This window comes from Pelmatolapia mariae, linkage group LG3_W (assembly GCF_036321145.2).
Source record: "Pelmatolapia mariae isolate MD_Pm_ZW linkage group LG3_W, Pm_UMD_F_2, whole genome shotgun sequence".
Taxonomy (NCBI): domain Eukaryota; kingdom Metazoa; phylum Chordata; class Actinopteri; order Cichliformes; family Cichlidae; genus Pelmatolapia; species Pelmatolapia mariae.
In genome coordinates this window covers 35,463,635-35,484,114 of record NC_086229.1, presented here as the reverse complement: position 1 = coordinate 35,484,114, position 20,480 = coordinate 35,463,635, and the positions used below count along the sequence as shown (strand labels likewise).

Below are 20,480 nucleotides of genomic sequence, written 5' to 3'. Positions count from 1 at the left end.
TTCTCTCACTCATACAAGCAGCAAGCTGATCTTCATTGCATATGCTTGTGTTCTTAGCCAGGTTTTAATCAATGTCTCTATGCATTAAGCTTCAGGAGCTTGTCTTTGTAAGGTTAATGCATCTTCTGTTTGTGTGTGTATGTGTATGTGTTATTTTGCATCTATGGCTTCACAGTCTCCCAGACACATCCCAATTCTCCAGTTAAGCAGTCAGTTTTCTTTTTCCCGAATTACTAACCCAAATTTTGATTTCCCCACCTTACATTACCACCCTCCTGGTCTTCAGCCAGGAGCTAGGGCTTGCTTTTCAGGTTCCTGGACACATCATGCTGTGAACAATTCAACCAGAAACTTGCCTTAACTTATCCATTGATGTTACCCTCTAACTTTCTTCCGACTGCTGCTGTGGAGAATTGGTCCGGTTCTGCTTTACTCCTGAAAATAACAAAACTAAGACATTTTCAATTTTATCACAAGTGGTTAAATAACCCATTTCTCTATCTCTGGTCAGAAATACCAATTATGCCATGCATGTAAGCGTGTTCTTCCTTGCATTTTATGTTAATTGAGTGTAAACTGCTTCTTCATTGAATTAATTCATTGAGTTCTTCGTTGCATTTCTATGTATTCATGTTAATGTTCACTACATGTAAGCTGTTTCTTCATTGCATCCTATATATTCATATTTAATTTATGCATTTCACCACTGAGCTTTAGATTCAAACTATCTCACTTCTGATTCATTTCAAAAATAATCTCACATGTAACAATTTGTATGTGTGTTTTCTATTCATTAAGGTAATGACAATTATTTTCTTTCATTATTCTTACCTTTTCTAATGTTTACCTCTTTGTTATGCTGTGGTGGACATCCCTAAACAATTCCTGAGTTCAGGCTTCAATTTTCAATCCAATTATATCCTATATTCTCGCAGTCCAACTCGTCCAGGTTCATCTCTCACTGGTCCTCTTTCATTCACAGTGTCCTGTTCGGGCTTCAAAGTTCCAGCAAACACAGTCTCAACTCAGCTGTTGTCTTCTTCTCTGTTTCTTTACAGTCTTTCTTTTAGGTTAAGTCCCACCATGGCAAAATATCACATTCAGTGCCTTCAGTCTTATTTTCATTTGTTCTGTTTTCTTCTCCATTCATGGCAAATATGAGAGTCAGTGCCTTCAAGCAGACACATCACACTGTTCTTCACCAGCATGCATGTGGCATTTTTCATACTGCTGGACTCATCAGTGGTCGTCAGTGTTACTGCTTTCACTTGCACTGCTTTTAGCTTCAATTAATTCTTCAAGTCCACGATGTTCTGTCGGTCTCCATCAGGAGATTGACTGTCCTTGACTGTCCTTTGAGTTTCTTCTCAGTTTCAGGGACAAAGTGAGAGATCAAGCCGCACAATTTCGAGCCAAAGACTGGCTTATTCTCCCAATTCTGTTAATCTATTGTTCTGGTGCTGCACTCAAGGTTCCAAAGTTGAGAGACGTCCACCTGTATTGGCACACTAAAGCATACAATTAGTATTATATTCATTTCTTTTCTTAAAGGCTTCATTTGCTTCATGTGTCTAGAGGTAGCTCATCTGTCTCTGTGTGTTCTTTCTTTACACACTCAGTTCCCATATATGGGCATGCGTTTCCTGTCCCACACACACACACATACTTCCTGTTGCAGCAGCCTCCGCAGAGACTTCCTGCAAGCAACAGTCAGACTCTGTCTCCCTTTGAATTTCACAGTCTACAAACAATCAGTAATTCTACTAAATCTTGATCTAAAACAGTACACATTCATTTTCACTCACACACATTTAAATAGAGCTCTTTCAAACATCCCAACAATTAACCAAGAGTATATACTTATGTGTTTTTGAACTGAGAGAAAAAGAAACTCAACCTCTCATACCATCACTCATGCATTTCTTGAATTAAAAGCACTTTCAAACTTTAAAACATCCTACTCTACATCACAAAAGAAATATATTTCACACTCCTTTCTTTCATACACACTTTTAAAGGTTCTAACCTCTTTCAGACGCCATGAGTCGTCTCACACACACTGCCTTTTCTCTCACTCAGAGAACTCACGCAGAGTCACTCAAATCAAATACTGACAGCAGTCACACAGTTAAAATCACTCAAAATACACTTTCCTATGCGTATCTTGGACATGCCTTCCATAATCAGAAAGAGCAAATCAAAAAGAAAAGAAAAAGAAAACTGAAACCTCTCATCGTCTCACACACCGCTTCTCACCACACACACATAACTGAAAAATAAAACACACCAGCCTTTATGGCTCAAGATATATACATCTATCAAAATTCAGTCATTTACTATACATCCACACTAATATATTCAAACTGTATTTATACTCTCGTAATAAGCAAAACCAACCTCTTATATACAGGCATTTAGCAAAATTGGCAAACAATAGTTATAAAGCTCAATACTCTCGAAACTGAAACCACCCTCTCTGCGCGTCACCGCTCCTCATTTGCATTTACACACACCATCAGTGCACATCCGGCTGTGCATTGCTGACACAGAGACTGATCTTACTCATAGATCTCATATTTTATATTACACAGAGACGTCTTTAATTACAACTGCACAGATTTTTCTAGGCCTCTTAAACCTATATAATTTCGACAAATTTAATAATAACGGTCCAACCGATCAAGTCCCAGACTTTTTTGCGACCAATTTTAGCCAGTATTCCGTCCCTGACGGTGGCCCGATTGCTAATGCCCTAACCAAATTTATCGTAGCCAAAAAGCGCAAAATAGGAGACTCTAACTCCTAGCAATTTCGGAGGTTCCCAAGTTCTCCCCCGCTGTCGACGGTACTATCCCTACTCACCGGTAGGCCAAGGGTCAGCGTCCTGCCCTAGTGCAAGCGTTACCAAGGAGAAAAATGCGCTTCTTAAGGGTCCCAGACTCCTTGTCCTAAAGTAATTTAGAATAATTTGAAACAACAATCTACACCCAAAACAGGATTAAGATTAAGGACAACCCTCAACAGTTTTGGAGATTCCCAAGTCCTCCTCGAATGTTGCCCGAAACTATCCCTAGTCGCCGCTAGGTGAAGGATAGATTTCTCTATCCAGCAGGGAGCGTCACCTCCGAGAAAGTTCTTAAGGGTTGCATAACCAATGGGACTTGAACCCACAAAATGACCAAATTCCCTATCACACTAAATTAGCAGCTCCAACTGCTTTCTCTTTTCATTCCTTTATTCTCATTACTCAGTACTGTCACTTATACTTCATTATCATTACTTCAACCGGTAAACCTCATAAAAAACTTCAGCAAAATCAAAACAGACATTCACCAGTAATTTTCAGTGAGTAGACTTCAATTTTGTCATATCCAATCTAGCACATTTTGGAAACTTCAACAGGTATGTGCCTTACCTTTGTTTAAGCCGGCTTGTCTCTCACTTCAGACCACTGACTCGTATCTGCCCATCTAATCACCACGGACCCCGGATCTCTCCGTCTACCCCAACATTCCCTCTCTCTCACCGGAACGAGCCCCCAAATGTTAAGGTTCATTGTTGAGAGAGGAATCCATAAATAACCACAGATCCAGGCGTGTGCAATTTAGACGGCATTTTAATGAACACATGTGTGAGTTCAACAACCCAATCAGTATTGAACTGCTTTACCATATTCAGACAGCGGTTTTATAGGGTTAAGATAGTACAGCCCCCTTTTCTGTTGCTAGGCAGATTTAAACAAAGCATACGTCAGCCTAAACCACAAATGTTCTGTCAACAACCTTTAACATAGTTTTAAAAGAACATAGTCTTCGGGTCGGTGCTTCCCCTCAGCTCGTCTTCGCTGTCGCTTCCCTGTGGGGGATCTGGTGCACTTCCTCTAAGTACTTCGCCACAATTCTGCACTTGCAGCAAAAATACATCTTCACTTCTGCCCTACCAAAATAGATCTACTATGGTGTGTATGTGTGTGTGCGTGCACGTGCGGGGGCGCGTGCGTGCTGTGTACTGCGTACGTGTCGTGACCTCTCTATTTGTGTCTGTATGTGTGTGTATGTCTCGTCTGTCTGTGGGTGCACAGAGTGTGCATCTGCTCTCTGAACAGTTTCACTTCTGCAAAAGCATGGCTTGCAGACGCATTTCCTGTCAGCCTGCAGTCAGCTTCTCACCCACTGAAGACTTCAGTATAAGAATACAAAAACATTCAAAAACCTTTAAATTATAAATTCAACTCCACAATTTGAAGTGGTTATAACAACCTGTAATAAAGACTAATATAATACCCATATCTTTGAACATCTGAATGCCTCTGAATGCAACCTCACTATTAACATGAAATGGTAATGATGATTATAAAAATAGCAGCAAATAATAGCAGTAAAATATTTCTATTCTCAATAGTCATTTCAACCCAGTGTTTTCTGTTATCTTCTTTATTGTATTTTGTTCATTATTAATTCCATGGTTCCTAGGTTGTTCAGTTTAGTGTATTACATTTCCCCTCATTTCCTTACCCCTGTGTCCCCCTCGGTGTATCTGTGAGTTCCCATGCCTTGTATTTTATTCCATATTTTCCCCAGCCCGTTTTGTCTGTGCGGTCCCCATGATCTCGCTCCCCCTCCTGTCTGCGTCTTTCCTGTTTTACTTTGATAGTCTCCCGTCAGTGTACGTCACGTTGTGTTTGCTCCTGCCCTGTCTTGTTAAGATTATCAGTGTCACCTGTGTCCCGTGTGCTCGCATGTGCCTTGTTATTCTTCTATGTCTTAATGTCCATGTCTCCCTGTTGGGTCGTAAATTTTGAAGCAATGTGATAACCTTATCCCAACAACACTGTGGGATCATACGGATTCTCTGGAAAAAGAGTAGAATTCTTAGAACAGATTTTATTATACAGTTTTATATATGTAGTTTTTATATATGGGAACAGCAGAACACTACATTTAAAAGCAAAAATAACATAAAAAGAGATCAAAATGAACAAAAAGCATAGCAAACCCGGGTGAAGAGCCTTAAAGCACACACAAAAGACAGAGAGGAAAGAAGCAGCAGAAAGAAGAGAGACCCAATGCATATCGGACTCTTCTTATATTCAATTCAATTCAATTTATTTATATACCGCCAAATTACAACAACAGTCACCTCAAGACCCTTTATATTGTACAGTAGCTCGTACAATAATAGATACAGAGAAAAACCCAACAATCATATGACCCCCTATGAGCAAGCACTTTGGCAACAGTGGGAAGGAAAAACTCCCTTTTAACAGGAAGAAACCTCCGGCAGAACCAGGCTCAGGTAGGGGCGGGGCCATCTGCTGTGATTGGTTGGGGTGAGAGAAGGAAGACAGGATAAAGACATGCTGTGGAAGAGAGACAGAGATTAATAACAGATATGATTCGATGCAGAGAGGTCTATTAACACATAGTGAGTGAGAAAGGTGACTGGAAAGGAAAAACTCAATGCATCATGGGAATCCCCGGCAGCCTACGTCTATTGCAGCATAACTAAGGGAGGATTCAGGGTCACCTGGTCCAGCCCTAACTATATGCTTTAGCAAAAAGGAAAGTTTGAAGCCTAATCTTGAAAGTAGAGATAGTGTCTGTCTCCTGAATCCAAACTGGAAGCTGGTTCCACAGACGAGGGGCCTGAAAACTGAAGGCTCTGCCTCCCATTCTACTTTTAAATACTCTTTTCAAATAGGGTTTTCAGAAAACAGTGTTAAATGTTCAGTTTCTATGCCATATGTTAACACAATATCTAGGCTGTCATTAAAGTGGTGGGTGGGTTCTTTTACATTTTGAGAATCAGGATCAGAATACTTTATTAATCCCGAAGGAAATTATAGGTTACAGCAGGCAGCACACTAATTGCGCATGCACACTTACAAAGGAACCTTCTGACCAAACTTTACACAAACATCACATTGGGAAGACGTGTCAGAGAGGTAGGCTGATAGGAAAAGGGAACGAAAATACATGAGGTGAGAGGAGGAGAAAAAAAAAACTCCACTCAGACTGAGCTCCCAATGTGAGAACAGTTTGAGGACAGAAAAAAAACACCCCAGCACAAAAAGCACATGACTATCAACACACCATAGAAACACAGGATAAGCAACAGGGTTGGGTAAGGTTAAGAGAGAGCTCGTGTAGACAGCGCATACAGTCCTGCAGCATGTCTGCACTGGTCCAGTCGACCCACCATCTGTCCCAGGAGAGGACAAGCATCGAAGGCGTTTGAAAAGGGAGAGGGGGATGAGTGTGTATCAGTGTACGTGTATGTGTGTGTGTGTCCAGAGTTCAGCTGAGACGGACATCTAAATGAAGATAACACTGTATATATTGTCTTTTTTTTTACCTTTATGCTTTCTGTGAACAACTTAAGTAAGTAAGTAAGTAAATAAAGTTTACTTATTAAGCACTTTTCACAGACAGGCTGTCACAAAGCGCTATACACAAATATTAAAATAAATAATACAATCAATAGACATTATACACAATGTAAAAGATCAAATGTAAATAATGTAAACAATATCAAATGCGTAGATCAACAAAAGGCTTGTCTGAACAGAAAAGTTTTTAACTGCTTTTTAAAAGAATCCACAGAGCAACTAAGGTGTGTTGCTTATGAAATCCACGAAGTGCTACAGAAAAAATTACATTTTATTTATATAATTAACACATTTTGAACTCTTAAAGAAATATAACAAAGCAAAGACACCCAGCTGAACTAAAATGATCCAGCAAACAAAAACTGTTGTGAGCCGCCACCCTCATATCGCCTTTGGGCTTTTGGAGCCTTGACCTGGCTTTTAAAAAATAATTTGAAAAAAGCACTATGCTGCTAAAAGATGAAAAATAGATATTTGCAAAATTCTGCCTAAATATGTATTTTACCTGGTTAATGTGTGTGGCGGGGCGTGGTCTGCAGCGCCGCTGCAGGGGAGGCGGACGCACCTGAGCAGCACCTGCAATCACGCCTCGCCACCTTAAAGTCTGTGCTATCTGTGCTGATGTGTTGTCAGGCTGTATGCGTACAGCAACCGTGTGTGAAAAGGGGTCAATAAAGAGATGTTGAAAAGCAGCGGGTCTGCCGTGGTATGTTTACAATGGAACTTCTGCTCCTGAACCTCTGTGCACAGCGTCTGCAAATCGGGGCTATACGAAGTCACTTTCATCTTCATGCAGGACTGTAAGCTGTCGTCTGTGAGGCGTGAGCGGTGTTTGTTTTTAACATAGTTCACGGTGGAGAACAGCTGCTGACATAATGTGGATCCCAAGATCCATAATTGGCCTACCTGGGGTTGAAAGTCTCGATAAATGTACGGTGTTTAGGTGGGTATATCAGTTTCCACGAGTGTGACACTTATTTTGAGCGATGAAAAATAATAAAATATAATTTTATTTTTATATTTCAATATCACAATAATCTTCCAATTTAGAACTGCAAGTTAAAAAAAGAACTAAACACAAATAAAATACACTTCAGCTTAATACTTCTAATTTATTTTCCCAAACCAACCGGAGTCGCAGTATAAGGACAAAAGAGCCGCATGTGGCTCCAGAGCCGCAGGTTGCCGACCCCTGCTCTAGTGTAAACAACTCATGTGAATTTCAAAGCTGTTCTAGCAGTCCGACACTGGTCTCTTAATCTGCTGTTGGAGAGCTGTGAGCTTCTCCATGATGTTGTCAGTCCTGCGGTCAAAAAGCAGATTCTGAGAGCTCACGACCACCGTGAGCTTCTCCGAGATGTAATCCAGTTTTCGCTTAGTGGTCTTATTCTGAGTATTCACGGCAGCCTCAAGCTTCTCCAAGATCTTATTCGTGCTGCGTTCAATGAGCCCATTTTGAGAACTCACGACTCGTCCCATCATTTCAATCACAGCAGGCAGCCTTGTGGGGGTTTGAACAGCCGATTCCGCTTTCTTTAATCTTCTATAAGCCATGGCCAAGCCAGCTCCGATCAGCAACCCTGTTATCATGGTTCCGAACAGGTAGATGTCTTCAATGTCTTCGATCAACAGTCCCACCAGGCACACAACCCTCCAGTTATGCCACCGTGTGCCCGGCGAGGAAAGTACCTCCAGGACAGTCAGGCTCACCCAACCCAGGCTTCTCGTTGAGAAGAGGCTGTCCATTGCATTAGGGGACCAGTTGATAAAATCCATAATTCGTCCAGTTTTCATCCAGAAGGTTTGCCAATTATCTATGAAGCCCACATCGTTTTTTGGAAACCACTCAGACAGACAGCAATTTAAGGAGAACTGTTCTGCCTTGAATTCAGTGCCCCCTACTGGGCCTTGTAAATTGTTGTTAATGTGACATGCACTTTGACCCAGAACAGGAAGTCAGCCATGTTAGTTGGGGTAAGCAGGTTCACATGTGCTGAAGTGTTCCTGTAGTTATCCGCTGCAATCCTCTTTCTTGTTTATGCCTTCGAAAGCATCGTCTGTAAGTACTTGTTGACTTAAGAGTATAGAGCCATATTTTAGTAACATTTTGGTAGTTTTGTGTTCTAAAGCCTAACTTTGTGTATAATTATATTGCTAAGCTAATCTCATGTCATGTATACATAGGAGGACCTATTACATGGATATTTCTTTGTCTTTTGTTGCTAGCCTTGACTTGCTGTAGAGTACATAAGAGAATTTGTAATATCAGTGTGTTAATCACCTTACTGTTGTATTCTTGTTTTGTTTTAGTTTCACTCTGATTCAATGGTGTATGGCGGTGCAATGTAAAATAAAGCACCTGGAGCTTGGACGCTATATCCTGACTCCCGTATTCTTTTGAATGGAGTTTGGCTGGCTGCTGAATTGTGTACCTACGCACGCATGCACACACGCAAGGAGAGCAGTACAGTGAAAAGACAAAGACACAGCTGGCTAGACTATACTATTGCAGCAGATTGCAGAGAACATGGACGAAAAAGGTAGGAGAACCCCTTCACTGAAGGAATCAATGAGCATTAAAGATGAAGCATCAGTTACTTCCCGGCGTTCTAGTTCTGCACGCTCATCAAAATCATCTATGGGTGTTGAAGCAGCACGAGCAAGGGCATTAGCAGAAGCTGCAAAAGCACGTGCAACATTTGCAGAAAGGGAAATTGCTATCAAAGTCGACAAAGCGAGATTGGAGGCTAATTTAGATGCCCTGCATCTGGAAAAGGAGGCTGCAGCTGCCATCGCCCAGGCAGAGATATTGGAGGCAGCAGCAGAACATGTGGGCGAGGAGCTTTGCAGTAAGAAAAGCGACTCAGCAGAACTTCAGGGCATGTACGAACGTGTGAGTGACTATGTTAGGGACCAGGCCACACGGCTTAGTCAACAGTCTGAAACAACGTTCCACCTGGCACATGACCAGAAACCAGAGCATCCCACCTGTTTTACGACGCAATTTTCTCAAAACACCTGGAAGGAGGCCAACATCAAAAGTGTTAACCAGCATTCCTACTCTCCACAACTGGATGCCGAACAAGATTTTAAGATACCCCTAGCATCTCACCTACCTACTGACTCTCACTTACCTGTCCAACGACAAGACAAAGGGCTCCCCCATATTAAAAAAGAGGCAACACTGCAGGTACCATACAGTGACAAATGTCAGGAAAGGGCAAAGCTAGTCCGCCGACGAAGAGTGTGCATCCAGAGTCTGCAGGTATGATGGACATAGCAAAGTATTTAGCCCGGAAAGAGCTTGTGAGTACTGGCTTATCAAAATTTGATGACTGTCCAGAAACTTACAGAGCATGGAGGTCATCTTTCCTTAACACAATAAAGGATTTAGACCTCACAGCCAGTGAAGAGTTGGACTTGCTGTCGAAATGGCTTGGAAAAGAGTCGTCAGAGTATGTGAGGCGTATGAGGGCAGTTCAGGTAGGCAACCCAGGAGCAGCCTTAAAAATGACTTGGGACAGGTTGGATGAATGTTACGGCGCCCCGGAGGTCATAGAACATGCTTTGTTTGAGAAACTGGACAGCTTTCCTAAAATCTCAAACAAGGACAATAGTAAGTTAAGACAACTTGGTGATCTTCTAATGGAGCTACTCTCAGCTAAAGAAGATGGCTCTCTTCCAGGTTTGGCATACCTGGACACTGCTCGCTGCATTGGCCCAATTGTAGAAAAGCTGCCATACAACTTGCAGGACAAATGGATTTCTCAAGGATCCAAGTATAAGGAAGAGCATCATGTATCATATCCTTCCTTCTCTTTCTTTACTCAGTTTATCTGCCACCAAGCTAAGACAAGGAATGATCCCAGCTTTGCACTTCCAAGCAACTATTCTACCAAGCTAGAGAGGCCTTTCTTAAAGTCTGCAACATTCAGGAAACCAGTTTCAGTGCAAAAGACTAATGTCTCTTCAGCTGCAGATCTGAAGGTAACAGCTAAAGATGAACCAGATAGATATTGTCCCATCCATAACAAGCCTCACCCACTGAGGAAATGCCGCAGCTTCAGATTGAAAACTATTGAGGAACGGAAAGCCTACTCAAAAGAGCAAGGGATTTGTTTCAGATGCTGCTCACCATCCACACATCTTGCCCACATGTGCAAAGCTGCATTAAAATGTGATGAGTGCAACGGCGACAGCCACACTACCGCATTACATCCTGGTCCACCACCATGGATAACCAAGTCCTTAGACACTCCAACAGAGGACGGCGGGGAGGAAGGAAAACAGGATGCCTTATCGCCTGCTGTGAGCTCCTTGTGCACCGATGTTTGTGGTAGCAACATTACAGCAAAGTCCTGCTCTAAAATATGTCTCGTCAAGGTCTATCCAAAAGGTCAGCATGAAAATGCCGTTATGATGTACGCTATGCTCGACGACCAGAGTAACAGATCATTAGCAAGGACAGAATTCTTCGACCTGTTCAACATTCATGGTGAGGCATTCCCCTACACCTTGAAGACATGTGCTGGCATTAGAGAGACTTCTGGAAGAAGAGCCAATGGATATCAAATTGAGGCACTTAATGGTGGTATCAGCCTCACACTGCCAACACTGCTTGAATGCAATGACATTCCAGACAATCGTGAGGAAATCCCAACACCCGAGGCCGCTTTCCACCATCCTCATCTCAAGAGAATTGCCACTGAAATCCCAGCTATAGATAGGGATGCTCTCATTCTACTTTTGCTTGGCAGAGACATTCTTAGGGTCCACAAAGTCAGACAGCAGATCAATGGCCCTGGAAACGCACCCTTTGCACAAAAGTTGGATCTTGGTTGGGTCCTGGTGGTTGATGTTTGCTTAGGGAAAGTCCATAAGCCTACAGTTTGCAGCTTCAAGACAAATGTCTTAGAGAATGGAAGACCCTCACTGTTCAGTCAATGCACAAGCCATGTTCACCTCAAAGAAAGGGTTGATTTGACTTTATTGCAGAGTCCCCTACAAGGCTGTTGGGGTGGCAGAACGGTGGATTCCCTTGGAGTCACAGTTTTCAGGAGAACAAATGATGATGAGAAGCCTGCATTATCAGTGGAAGACGAACACTTTCTAAAAATAATGGATAAGGAGGTTTCCCAAGGTGAGTCCAACAGCTGGGTTGCACCCCTCCCCTTTCGTTCTCCAATGCCACCTCTACCAAACAATCGAGAGCAAGCTGCGATGCGCCTTTCTTCTCTTAGACGCAAACTGGAGCGGAATCCAAACAAAAAGGAGCAGTTTCTTGCTTTCATGCAGCGTGTATTGGATAACAACCACGCAGAGCTAGCACCTCCACTGATAGAGGGGACTGAGTGCTGGTATTTACCAACATTTGGAGTTTATCATCCAAGAAAGCCGGACCAGATGAGAGTAGTTTTTGATTCTAGTGCACAATACAAGGGCATCTCTCTGAACAATGTTCTGCTCACTGGACCAGACCTGAATAATAGTCTCTTAGGTGTCCTTATGCGTTTCAGGAAGGAGCAGGTGGCAGTGACAGCAGACATCGAGCAGATGTTTTACAGTTTTGTGGTGAGAGAGGATCATCGGGACTTTTTGCGCTTTCTGTGGTACCGTGATAACAACCCAAGCAAAGACGTCGTGGAGTACAGGATGCGTGTCCATGTATTTGGCAACAGTCCCTCACCGGCAGTGGCTACTTACTGCCTCAGGAGAGCAGCTGAGAAGGGAGAAGAGCAACATGGACCAGACACCAAACGCTTTGTGGAACGTGAGTTTTATGTGGATGATGGTCTAGTTTCTTTACCAACTGAAGAGGAAGCCATTTCCCTGATTAAGAGAACGCAAGCCTCTCTTTCAGAGTCTAATATAAGGCTTCATAAGATAGTATCAAACAGCATGAATGTGCTGAGAGCATTTCCAGCAGAAGACCACGCGAAAGAAATCAAGGATCTTGACCTAGGAGCAGAACCTATTCCTACACAGCGCAGTCTTGGTTTGAGCTGGGAAGTGGCTACAGATACATTCACTTTTCAAGCATCGACCAACCAGCAACCTTTCACACGGCGTGGGGCTTTATCCACAGTAAATAGCCTTTTCGATCCTCTTGGGTTTGTAGCCCCTATCACCATTCAAGGAAAGTTTCTACTAAGAGAACTATCCACTTCAGTAAGCGACTGGGATGAGTCACTCCCTTTAGAGAAATACAGTGAATGGGAAGCGTGGAGGGACTCACTACAAGACCTTCAACAGCTGCATATTCCTCGAGCTTACACAGTCAAGTCTCCTTCAAAGGCCAAGAAAAAAGAAATATGCATTTTCTCAGATGCTTCAACCAAAGCCATCGGTGCTGTAGCATACCTCAGAACAACTGATGACGAAGGACAGATAAACATTGGCTTTGTTCTAGGGAAGGCCAAACTGGCACCATTAAGTGAGCCCACCATCCCCAGATTAGAACTCTGTGCGGCAGTGCTAGCGGTGGAAATGGCTGAACTTATTGTCCAGGAGTTAGACTTGGAGCTTGATGCAGTCACCTTCTTTTGTGATAGCAAAGTAGTGCTTGGATATATCTATAATGAGTCGAAACGCTTTTATGTGTATGTTCACAACCGAGTTCAACGAATTCGACAATCGACGCAGCCAGACCAGTGGAGATATGTGCCCACAGAACATAATCCAGCAGATCATGCTTCAAGATCAATCCAAGCCTCTCAGCTCACTAATACGAACTGGCTGACTGGACCAGCGTTCTTATATGAACAACACAAAAATTCTGCTGAGCAGCAGGAGATCTTCAGTCTTGTTGACCCAGACTTGGATAAAGAGATCCGGCCACAAGTCACGTGCTGTGCCAGTAAGAAAGAGGAGAAGAAACTCACCCCAGAAAGGTTTGAGAAATTTTCTTCATGGAACTCTTTGCAGAGAGCAGTTGCCACACTTATTCACATTGCACATTCTTTTCAGTCCATGACCCAAAGCAACAATGAATGCAAAGGATGGCATCAGTGTTCAAAGCCACATACTGTCAGTGAATTGTCTAAGGCAAGGAGTGTTATTATTCGCTCTGTGCAGGCAGCTAGTTTCTCTGAGGAGTTAGACACTCTCTCCAAGAAAGGCAATATCAGCCAGAAAAGCCCATTGGCAAAGCTGAATCCATTCATAGACGCGGATGGTCTGCTTCGAGTTGGCGGCAGGCTGAAGCTAGCTGATCTTATCAATCAGGAGAAGCACCCAGTCATTATGCCTGGCAGACATCATGTCTCTACATTGCTCATACGACACTACCATGAACAAGTGGAACACCAAGGCCGTGTCTTCACAGAGGGTGTGATTCGAGTAGCTGGAATATGGTTGATAGGTGGCAAAAGATGCATAGGCAGTGTTCTTCATGGATGTGTCATTTGTCGGAAGCTGCGAGGCAGAACTGAGAGCCAGAAGATGTCACATTTGCCAGAGGAACGACTTAGTACTTCTCCCCCCTTTACTTACACAGGTCTGGATGTCTTTGGGCCTTGGAATGTAGTTGCAAGGCGAACAAGAGGAGGACTGGCCTACAATAAGCGCTGGGCGGTGTTATTTGCTTGTCTAAGTACTCGTGCTGTTCACATTGAAGTGATTGAGTCCATGGATACTTCATCCTTCATTAACTGTCTCCGAAGATTCTTTGCTATCCGGGGCCCATGTAAACAACTGCACTCTGACTGTGGGACTAATTTTGTTGGTGCCTGCAACAAACTTGAGTACCACAAAACAGTAAAAGACTCAAAAGTACAGAGATATGTGAACAATCATGGTTGTACATGGGAGTTCAACCTTCCACACTCCTCACATATCACGAAGTATTGTGCACTTTAATGGCAGAAGTAACGGCTATTATTAACTCCAGGCCTATAGTTCCTTTCTCTTCAGATGCAGAATCACCTGAAATACTTAGCCCAGCTATGCTCCTTACTCAAAAGGCTGGCTCACCCTCTGCTGGAGTGTTTCAATACTGCGTTAACTAGAATACACCACCTCCTCCTCCTCCTCACACCACCTGCTACAGCTCTACTCTTCTATGACTACAGTCATCCACAGCACTGATGTGAGGTCACATGGTTCATATGTAAGGAGCACAGAGACGTGCTAGCAGCTGACCTCAGGTCAGTTTAATGACTGTGAGCAGCAGCTGTGTTCTTGTCACTGTGACAGGGAGACACTCTCAGACACAGCGCTCATGTCAGCTTGTTCTCATGCAGGAGGATCAGGAGCTCCATGTTTGTCTTCATGTTTGAATCATGATGTGTTTGTGCCATCAGAGTCTGTCATGAGTACTCAGGGTTTCACAGCAGCTCTTCTGGATGCTGACGAGGACTCCAACCTCATGTTTCACCTCTCTGAGTTTCTGATGTCTGTGAACACTCGTGTTTCTTCTCTGGGCTCATCTGGACAAAAACACCTTTCTGTGTTTGGCTCCAGCCTCATTGTGACTGACAGGAAGTGTGTTATCCATGAGCTTCTTTGTTTCCTGCTGTGTTTCCTGTCTGTGGACAAACACGAGTGTTTCAGCTGAGGACTTGGTTCTTTCCACCTGTCCATCAGGACATCACGCTGTCTTTCCACATGATGCTCTGCACTGTTAGACTTTTCGTCTCCACTTTACAGTAACATACTGGTGTCACTGTTGCCAGCATCATACCATGACGGCGTGTTACGGTAGCCTACCGTTCTGCAGGATGATACCTTTTTTTGCTGTTGTGGTATAATACTCTTGGACAAATTATGGTAATGCACAGTAGCTTTTTGGCTTAAAATAGGTCAACAAAGTAACATTATACTGTGATTAAGAAATTGGTATACTACCGTTTATTCATGGTATGTCACTGTAAGCATGCTGCAAGGTAATAACTGCAATATATTCACCAGTAACTTACCGTTATCACGCAACATCAGTACTAAAAATATTCATCTCTGCTAGAGGATACCGTGTTCCTACAGGCGATCATTTACTGTTTAACAGGTCGTAATTTACCGTAATTTAAAGAAACAGTAACATACTGTAAGAGAGTGGAGGGGTACAAAAAAATTCTATTAAAAAAAATTTACCATTTATTTATATATATTTTTATATAAAAACATATATATACCCACTAAAGATCGATTGATCGAGATATAGATAGATACACACACACAATAATTAATGTGCTTCACACCACTTTTTATTTCTGTTCTGATTTTTCCCTGCTGAAATACACATTTCCAAAATGAAAAAAACTGAAAATAATTGAAAACATATTTTCATTGAGGAAGCACTTGTTTTTACTAAACCATGTAATCCATTATTTTCTCAGATAGTTATACAAACAATAACGATATTATGTCATATCCCAACCCGTTCTCACTCCCAAATCGTAACATTTTACGCTAGGTGACAAATCGTCAACATATTACGTTTTCGGGCACCCAAGGCGTTCCTACGTCACGACATCGGAAAACTGCGGACACATGAGAACCCTTTGGACTCAATCTACACATCTTCGCTTTTCCCCTTAAAATCGCTTTAGAAAACACTATTTCACCTCATTAAAGTGCTGGTTAAGGTTAGGAATAAGGTTATGGTTAGGTTTAGCGATAAGGTTAGGTTTAGGCTTAGGTATACGGTTATGGTTAGGTTTAGGCATAAGGTTATGGTTAGGCTTAGGGATAAGGTTAGGTTTAGGCGTAGGGATACGGTTATGGTTAAGGTTAGGAATAAGGTTATGGTTAGGCATAAGGTTATGGTTAAGGTTAGGCATAAGGTTATGGTTAGGCTTAGTGATAAGGTTAAGTTTAGGGCTGCAGTACAGGGCTGGAAACCGCCGCGTACCATAACAACGTGGAAGGTCACCTTTCGCGTTCCTCAGGAACGCCGCAGGACGTGACAAAACGTCGGGATGTTACGCCTCGGGAGTGAGAACGGGCTCCATATCCATATCATGGCAGACAACATATGCTCAAGTGTTGGGTTTTCTTAGTTATATTTTGTAGGGTCTTAAACCTACAATGTGAAGTGCCTTGTCATTCATTTTGTTGGCACCATACAAATAAACTGAATTGTAATGAATATAATATCAAGCCCCACACCTCTGCCTCTATATATACACTTTGTCCAAAATACTGGCTCACACTACCAAATCAATGCACAAAGCAGGGTCCACAAGGACATGGATGAGGGTGTGTGGTGTGAAGGAACTTGACTGACCTGCACTGAACCCTGATCTTGCTTTGTGGACTGAGTTTATTGATTTGTAGAGTGAGCCAATACATGTGACAATTAAAGTGTAAGTAGCTGAAACAAACGGGTAAAAGAAGGAAAAAAAAATCTAAACTGTTGCACTCAAAAAACCTATTGGACAGAGACAGCGTCTTGCAAGATGGTGAGAGAGCTCGTCTTCATTGTTGTTCGTCTTGTGTAAATGTCCAGAAAGCATGGGCCATGCCTAATTTGAAGTTTTCCACTCAAATTCAGTAAGGCGCTGGAGGAAAGTTGTGACATGAGGGTTAATGTGAACAACCTTTCGCTTCACAGTGGTCCCAGTCTTTCTGCTTGTCCCAACCTTGGAGGTACATTTTGTTCCCTCTTCAGGGTTTATCCTTACAAAAAACCTTAAAACATGCCACAATAAATAGTAACATTCAGTAACACTGAGTTGTGATCTGAAATAATGAGTTACTTAGGGATAATTTATTCATCATCTATCACTATTAGCTAACTGTTCAAACATACCTCTGAATTAGTTCCAATGTTGCACACGCTGACTCCGGGTATTCCAGATTCAATACATAGAATGAACCAAAGAAGACATCGCATCAGCAAAGGTGTTCTCTTTGTCCAGCTCAACAATTACACATCCCTCTGCACTCACCATCCAGCAGGTGGCGGTCATTAAACTTTGTGGTCCAATTTAAGATCCTGATCATGACTTATAGGGCCCTGCACAGTGTAGCTCCAACATAGTTAAGTGATCTTCTTCTTTCCTATCACCCCAGCAGGTCCCTGAGGTCTTGTGACCAGGGGTTGCTGGTTGTCCCGCATACAAGGTTAAAAACAAAAGGTGACAGAGCGTTTGTATCAGTGGCTCCCAGACTCTGGAACTCGCTCCCTTTGAGTTTGAGATCTGTGGACTCAGTCATGTCTTTTAAAAAGCTGTTTAAACTCGCTTTTGGTTAATTTTGTTTTGTTTTGGATTTTAATGTCTGTTTTCTGCCTCTGTAAAGCACTTTGTGATTTTTATCTTGAAAGGTGCTATATAAATAAAATTTTACTTTACTTTTACTTTACTTGTCCTTAAATGTATGGGGGCAACATGTTGTCATTATGCAACATAAAACAATTTCAATACTTCACTTCTTCACACTGTCTATATAGTCATAAAGCAATTAGCTACCTGTACAAACATATCTCTGAATTAGTTCCAATGTTGCACACGCTGACTCCTGGTATTCCAGGTTCAATACATAGAACGAACCAAAGAAGACTGACATCGCATCAGCAAAGGTGTTCTCTTTGTCCAGCTCAACAATTACACGCCCCTCTGCACTCACCATCCAGCAGGTGGCGGTCATTAAACTTTGTCCTTAAATGTATAGGGGCATTATGTCATTATGCAACATAAAATAATTACAATACTTCACTTCTTCACACTGTAGATAGTCATAAATAGCTGCGTACAGTTAATTATTAATGGCCTTATGTACATAAGTCTGCTTTAACATATTAGAATTGTACATAATTGGGAATTATTCTGCACATTAAACACACCTAACAAAGAGTCAGCCCAATTAAACTACCAGAGATGAATCAACTGTATGGTTATTTTGGAGGTTATAGTTTGTGCTGCTGTTAAACTTTACAGTATTGACTTCAGTATTTCTGCTGTTGGTGTAGCTAGACTACCATGTTGATCAGTAATATGTAATGTGAAATTTGATATTGCTACCTTGCTGGGTTCACTGAGACACATGTCCAACAACCTTGGTTTATAAAGGAAATTACAGAAATTTGAGCTAACATAACAGAGACTGGATACCTGTGTCCATGAAAAGCTCCTGTGCCAAACAGAAATTTTAATACGGTCTAATCAGCTCTATTTCATGAGTGACTTCTTACCAAGCATAATCAGCCCTGGAGCGATTGGCAGGTTGCTCTCTGCTTCAAGGGACATCCTGGTAGATGTTTCCTGCCAGAAAAAGGACCAAGACATTTTATGTAACAAAAAAAAAAACCGAAACAGGACAGCAAGCAACAGCATTAAACCTAGAGCTGTATGAAAAAAGCTTACATCTGCTAAGACAAAGAGGGAGTCTTCATCTTCCTCGTAATACTTCATCATGAGAAGTATGGCTGCTGTGCCAACATTGTTGTTGGTCAAAACTCCCTCACTTTCTATCTGCTGGATGAGTGTCCTTATACCAAGGTTCCATTTGAGCTTCTGGCTGGAGAAATAGTTAATAATCCTTCTGCCTTTGGTTATGAGGGCCTGACCTAAGCGCCCACTGATATCGATGCCTGTGAGTTTGTAAAAGTGGTTCGAAAGACCTTTCCGAGTAAACAAGAATGGCCACTGCTCCTGAATTTCAGCTACTGACAGTGAGGGACAACTGTTGATAAGCTGCCGCTGAGAAATATATGTGAGGCACATGAAGTCATCCACATCAGGTCTCTCCACAGCTCCAGGTCCTTCTGAATTAAAAATTGTCAACAAGATGTGCTTCTTTTCCTCTAAAGAAGCTGGCGTTTCCCCCTCAGGAAGTTCAACTGGTTGCCAATTTATACAACCATAGCTATCAACAAGGGATCTATCTTTTTTAGGTGGGGTTGCACTACTGTTGGGACTGCAGTCTTCCTCATTCCTGGTTCTCTTTGTTTGACAAAGTCTATGTGTTGTATTATCTTGATTAACATGTTCAACTCTAGATTTGATGCTTCTTAGTAGTGAATAATGTCCACAACCCAGTCTTTCTCCCTTTTCAGTAAAATCTGCAAATGTTTGAGGGTATCTGTTTACAATGATTTTAGCAACTTCTCCACAAGATGCACGTTTAGGGTTCCTGCAGTGAACTTGCATGGCCTCCACAACAATTCTAACCATACTTCTCCTGTCCTCTGGATGAGCTCTGTCTCCTTTTGTGATTGCATGCGACAGTCGGAGTGGAAATCTTTCCCAAGGAATCTGTAAGTGTGAGACCCAAGAGCTGGAGTAATGGTTGTACATAGTGGTGGACGTGGAGGAGGAGGGGTGAGGTGGATGGCTTGATGTTTCAGCTGATGCAGCAGGGCAAGGCTCCAGAGTAATGGTGTCATTCAGGTTCTCTGGTCTGTTGCCATCTAAACAAATAAATAAATAAAGATCATTGGAAAAGTTACCTTAAAAAGCTACTATGTCAACAAATATGTCCTCACTAAAAGATGAACCCTTCAATTAGGATTGAGTAGTAACGGCAAGGCAGTTTTGGGGGACCTTGTCTGAAGATGAAAAGAAGCAATCCCAGGACTACAAAAGAACTACAAACTCAAGGTTTTGCATTGAAAAGACCTTGAGTTAATATATTTTACAGTATGTCACAATTTCAAACCCTTAGTTGTACCACTACCAATGAAAGGTTAATGGTGTTAGATTTAGCACCATTGTTTATGTTTTCTTTGTTAAGTATCTACCAGACAATGTGAGCCCCAAAATGCTCTTTAATATTATACTGTCAAAGTACATGTGTAGTATGGTGAAGAGAAAAAAAGCTACTCAAGCTAATCAGTGACATATGAGTCTATGAGTGACCTTCAAATCATAGACTCAAGTGTATGATTTGTACAGAACCTACACAAACCTCCTTTAAATGCAAGAAGTAGTTTACGTATTTGAATTGTTGTGAGAAAGAGTTGGAGATCTTCCTCCTCCACAAACAAAAGATCACTTTTTTGTTGTACACCAATAACGTCCATCAGATGTTCTGCAATGCAGATTATTTTCTCTTTGTCTAGTGCCGGCAGGAGGCTTGTGAGTTCCTCTTCAATTTCCATCCCTGAAAGAAAATTAAGAGGAAACTGAATGGTGTAGGAAGACAACAAAAAGGC

The 20,480-nt window shown here is 42.1% G+C and overlaps 2 protein-coding genes across 2 annotated transcripts in view; one reads left to right on the top strand and one right to left on the bottom strand.

Annotated features, from left to right (window-relative positions):
- LOC134622284 (NACHT, LRR and PYD domains-containing protein 12-like) overlaps window positions 1–20,480 on the top strand; it is a 1,346,881-nt gene that overhangs the window by 113,890 nt on the left and 1,212,511 nt on the right. The gene's annotated exons all lie outside the window — the stretch shown is intronic.
- On the bottom strand, window positions 16,849–19,623 carry LOC135932523 (uncharacterized). The gene is made up of 4 exons (XM_065470004.1): window positions 18,691–19,623; window positions 18,519–18,588; window positions 17,814–17,985; window positions 16,849–17,017 (listed from the first exon to the last, which is right to left on the bottom strand). Exons 1-4 carry the CDS (start codon window positions 19,621–19,623, stop codon window positions 16,849–16,851), a joined length of 1,344 nt encoding a protein of 447 aa, XP_065326076.1.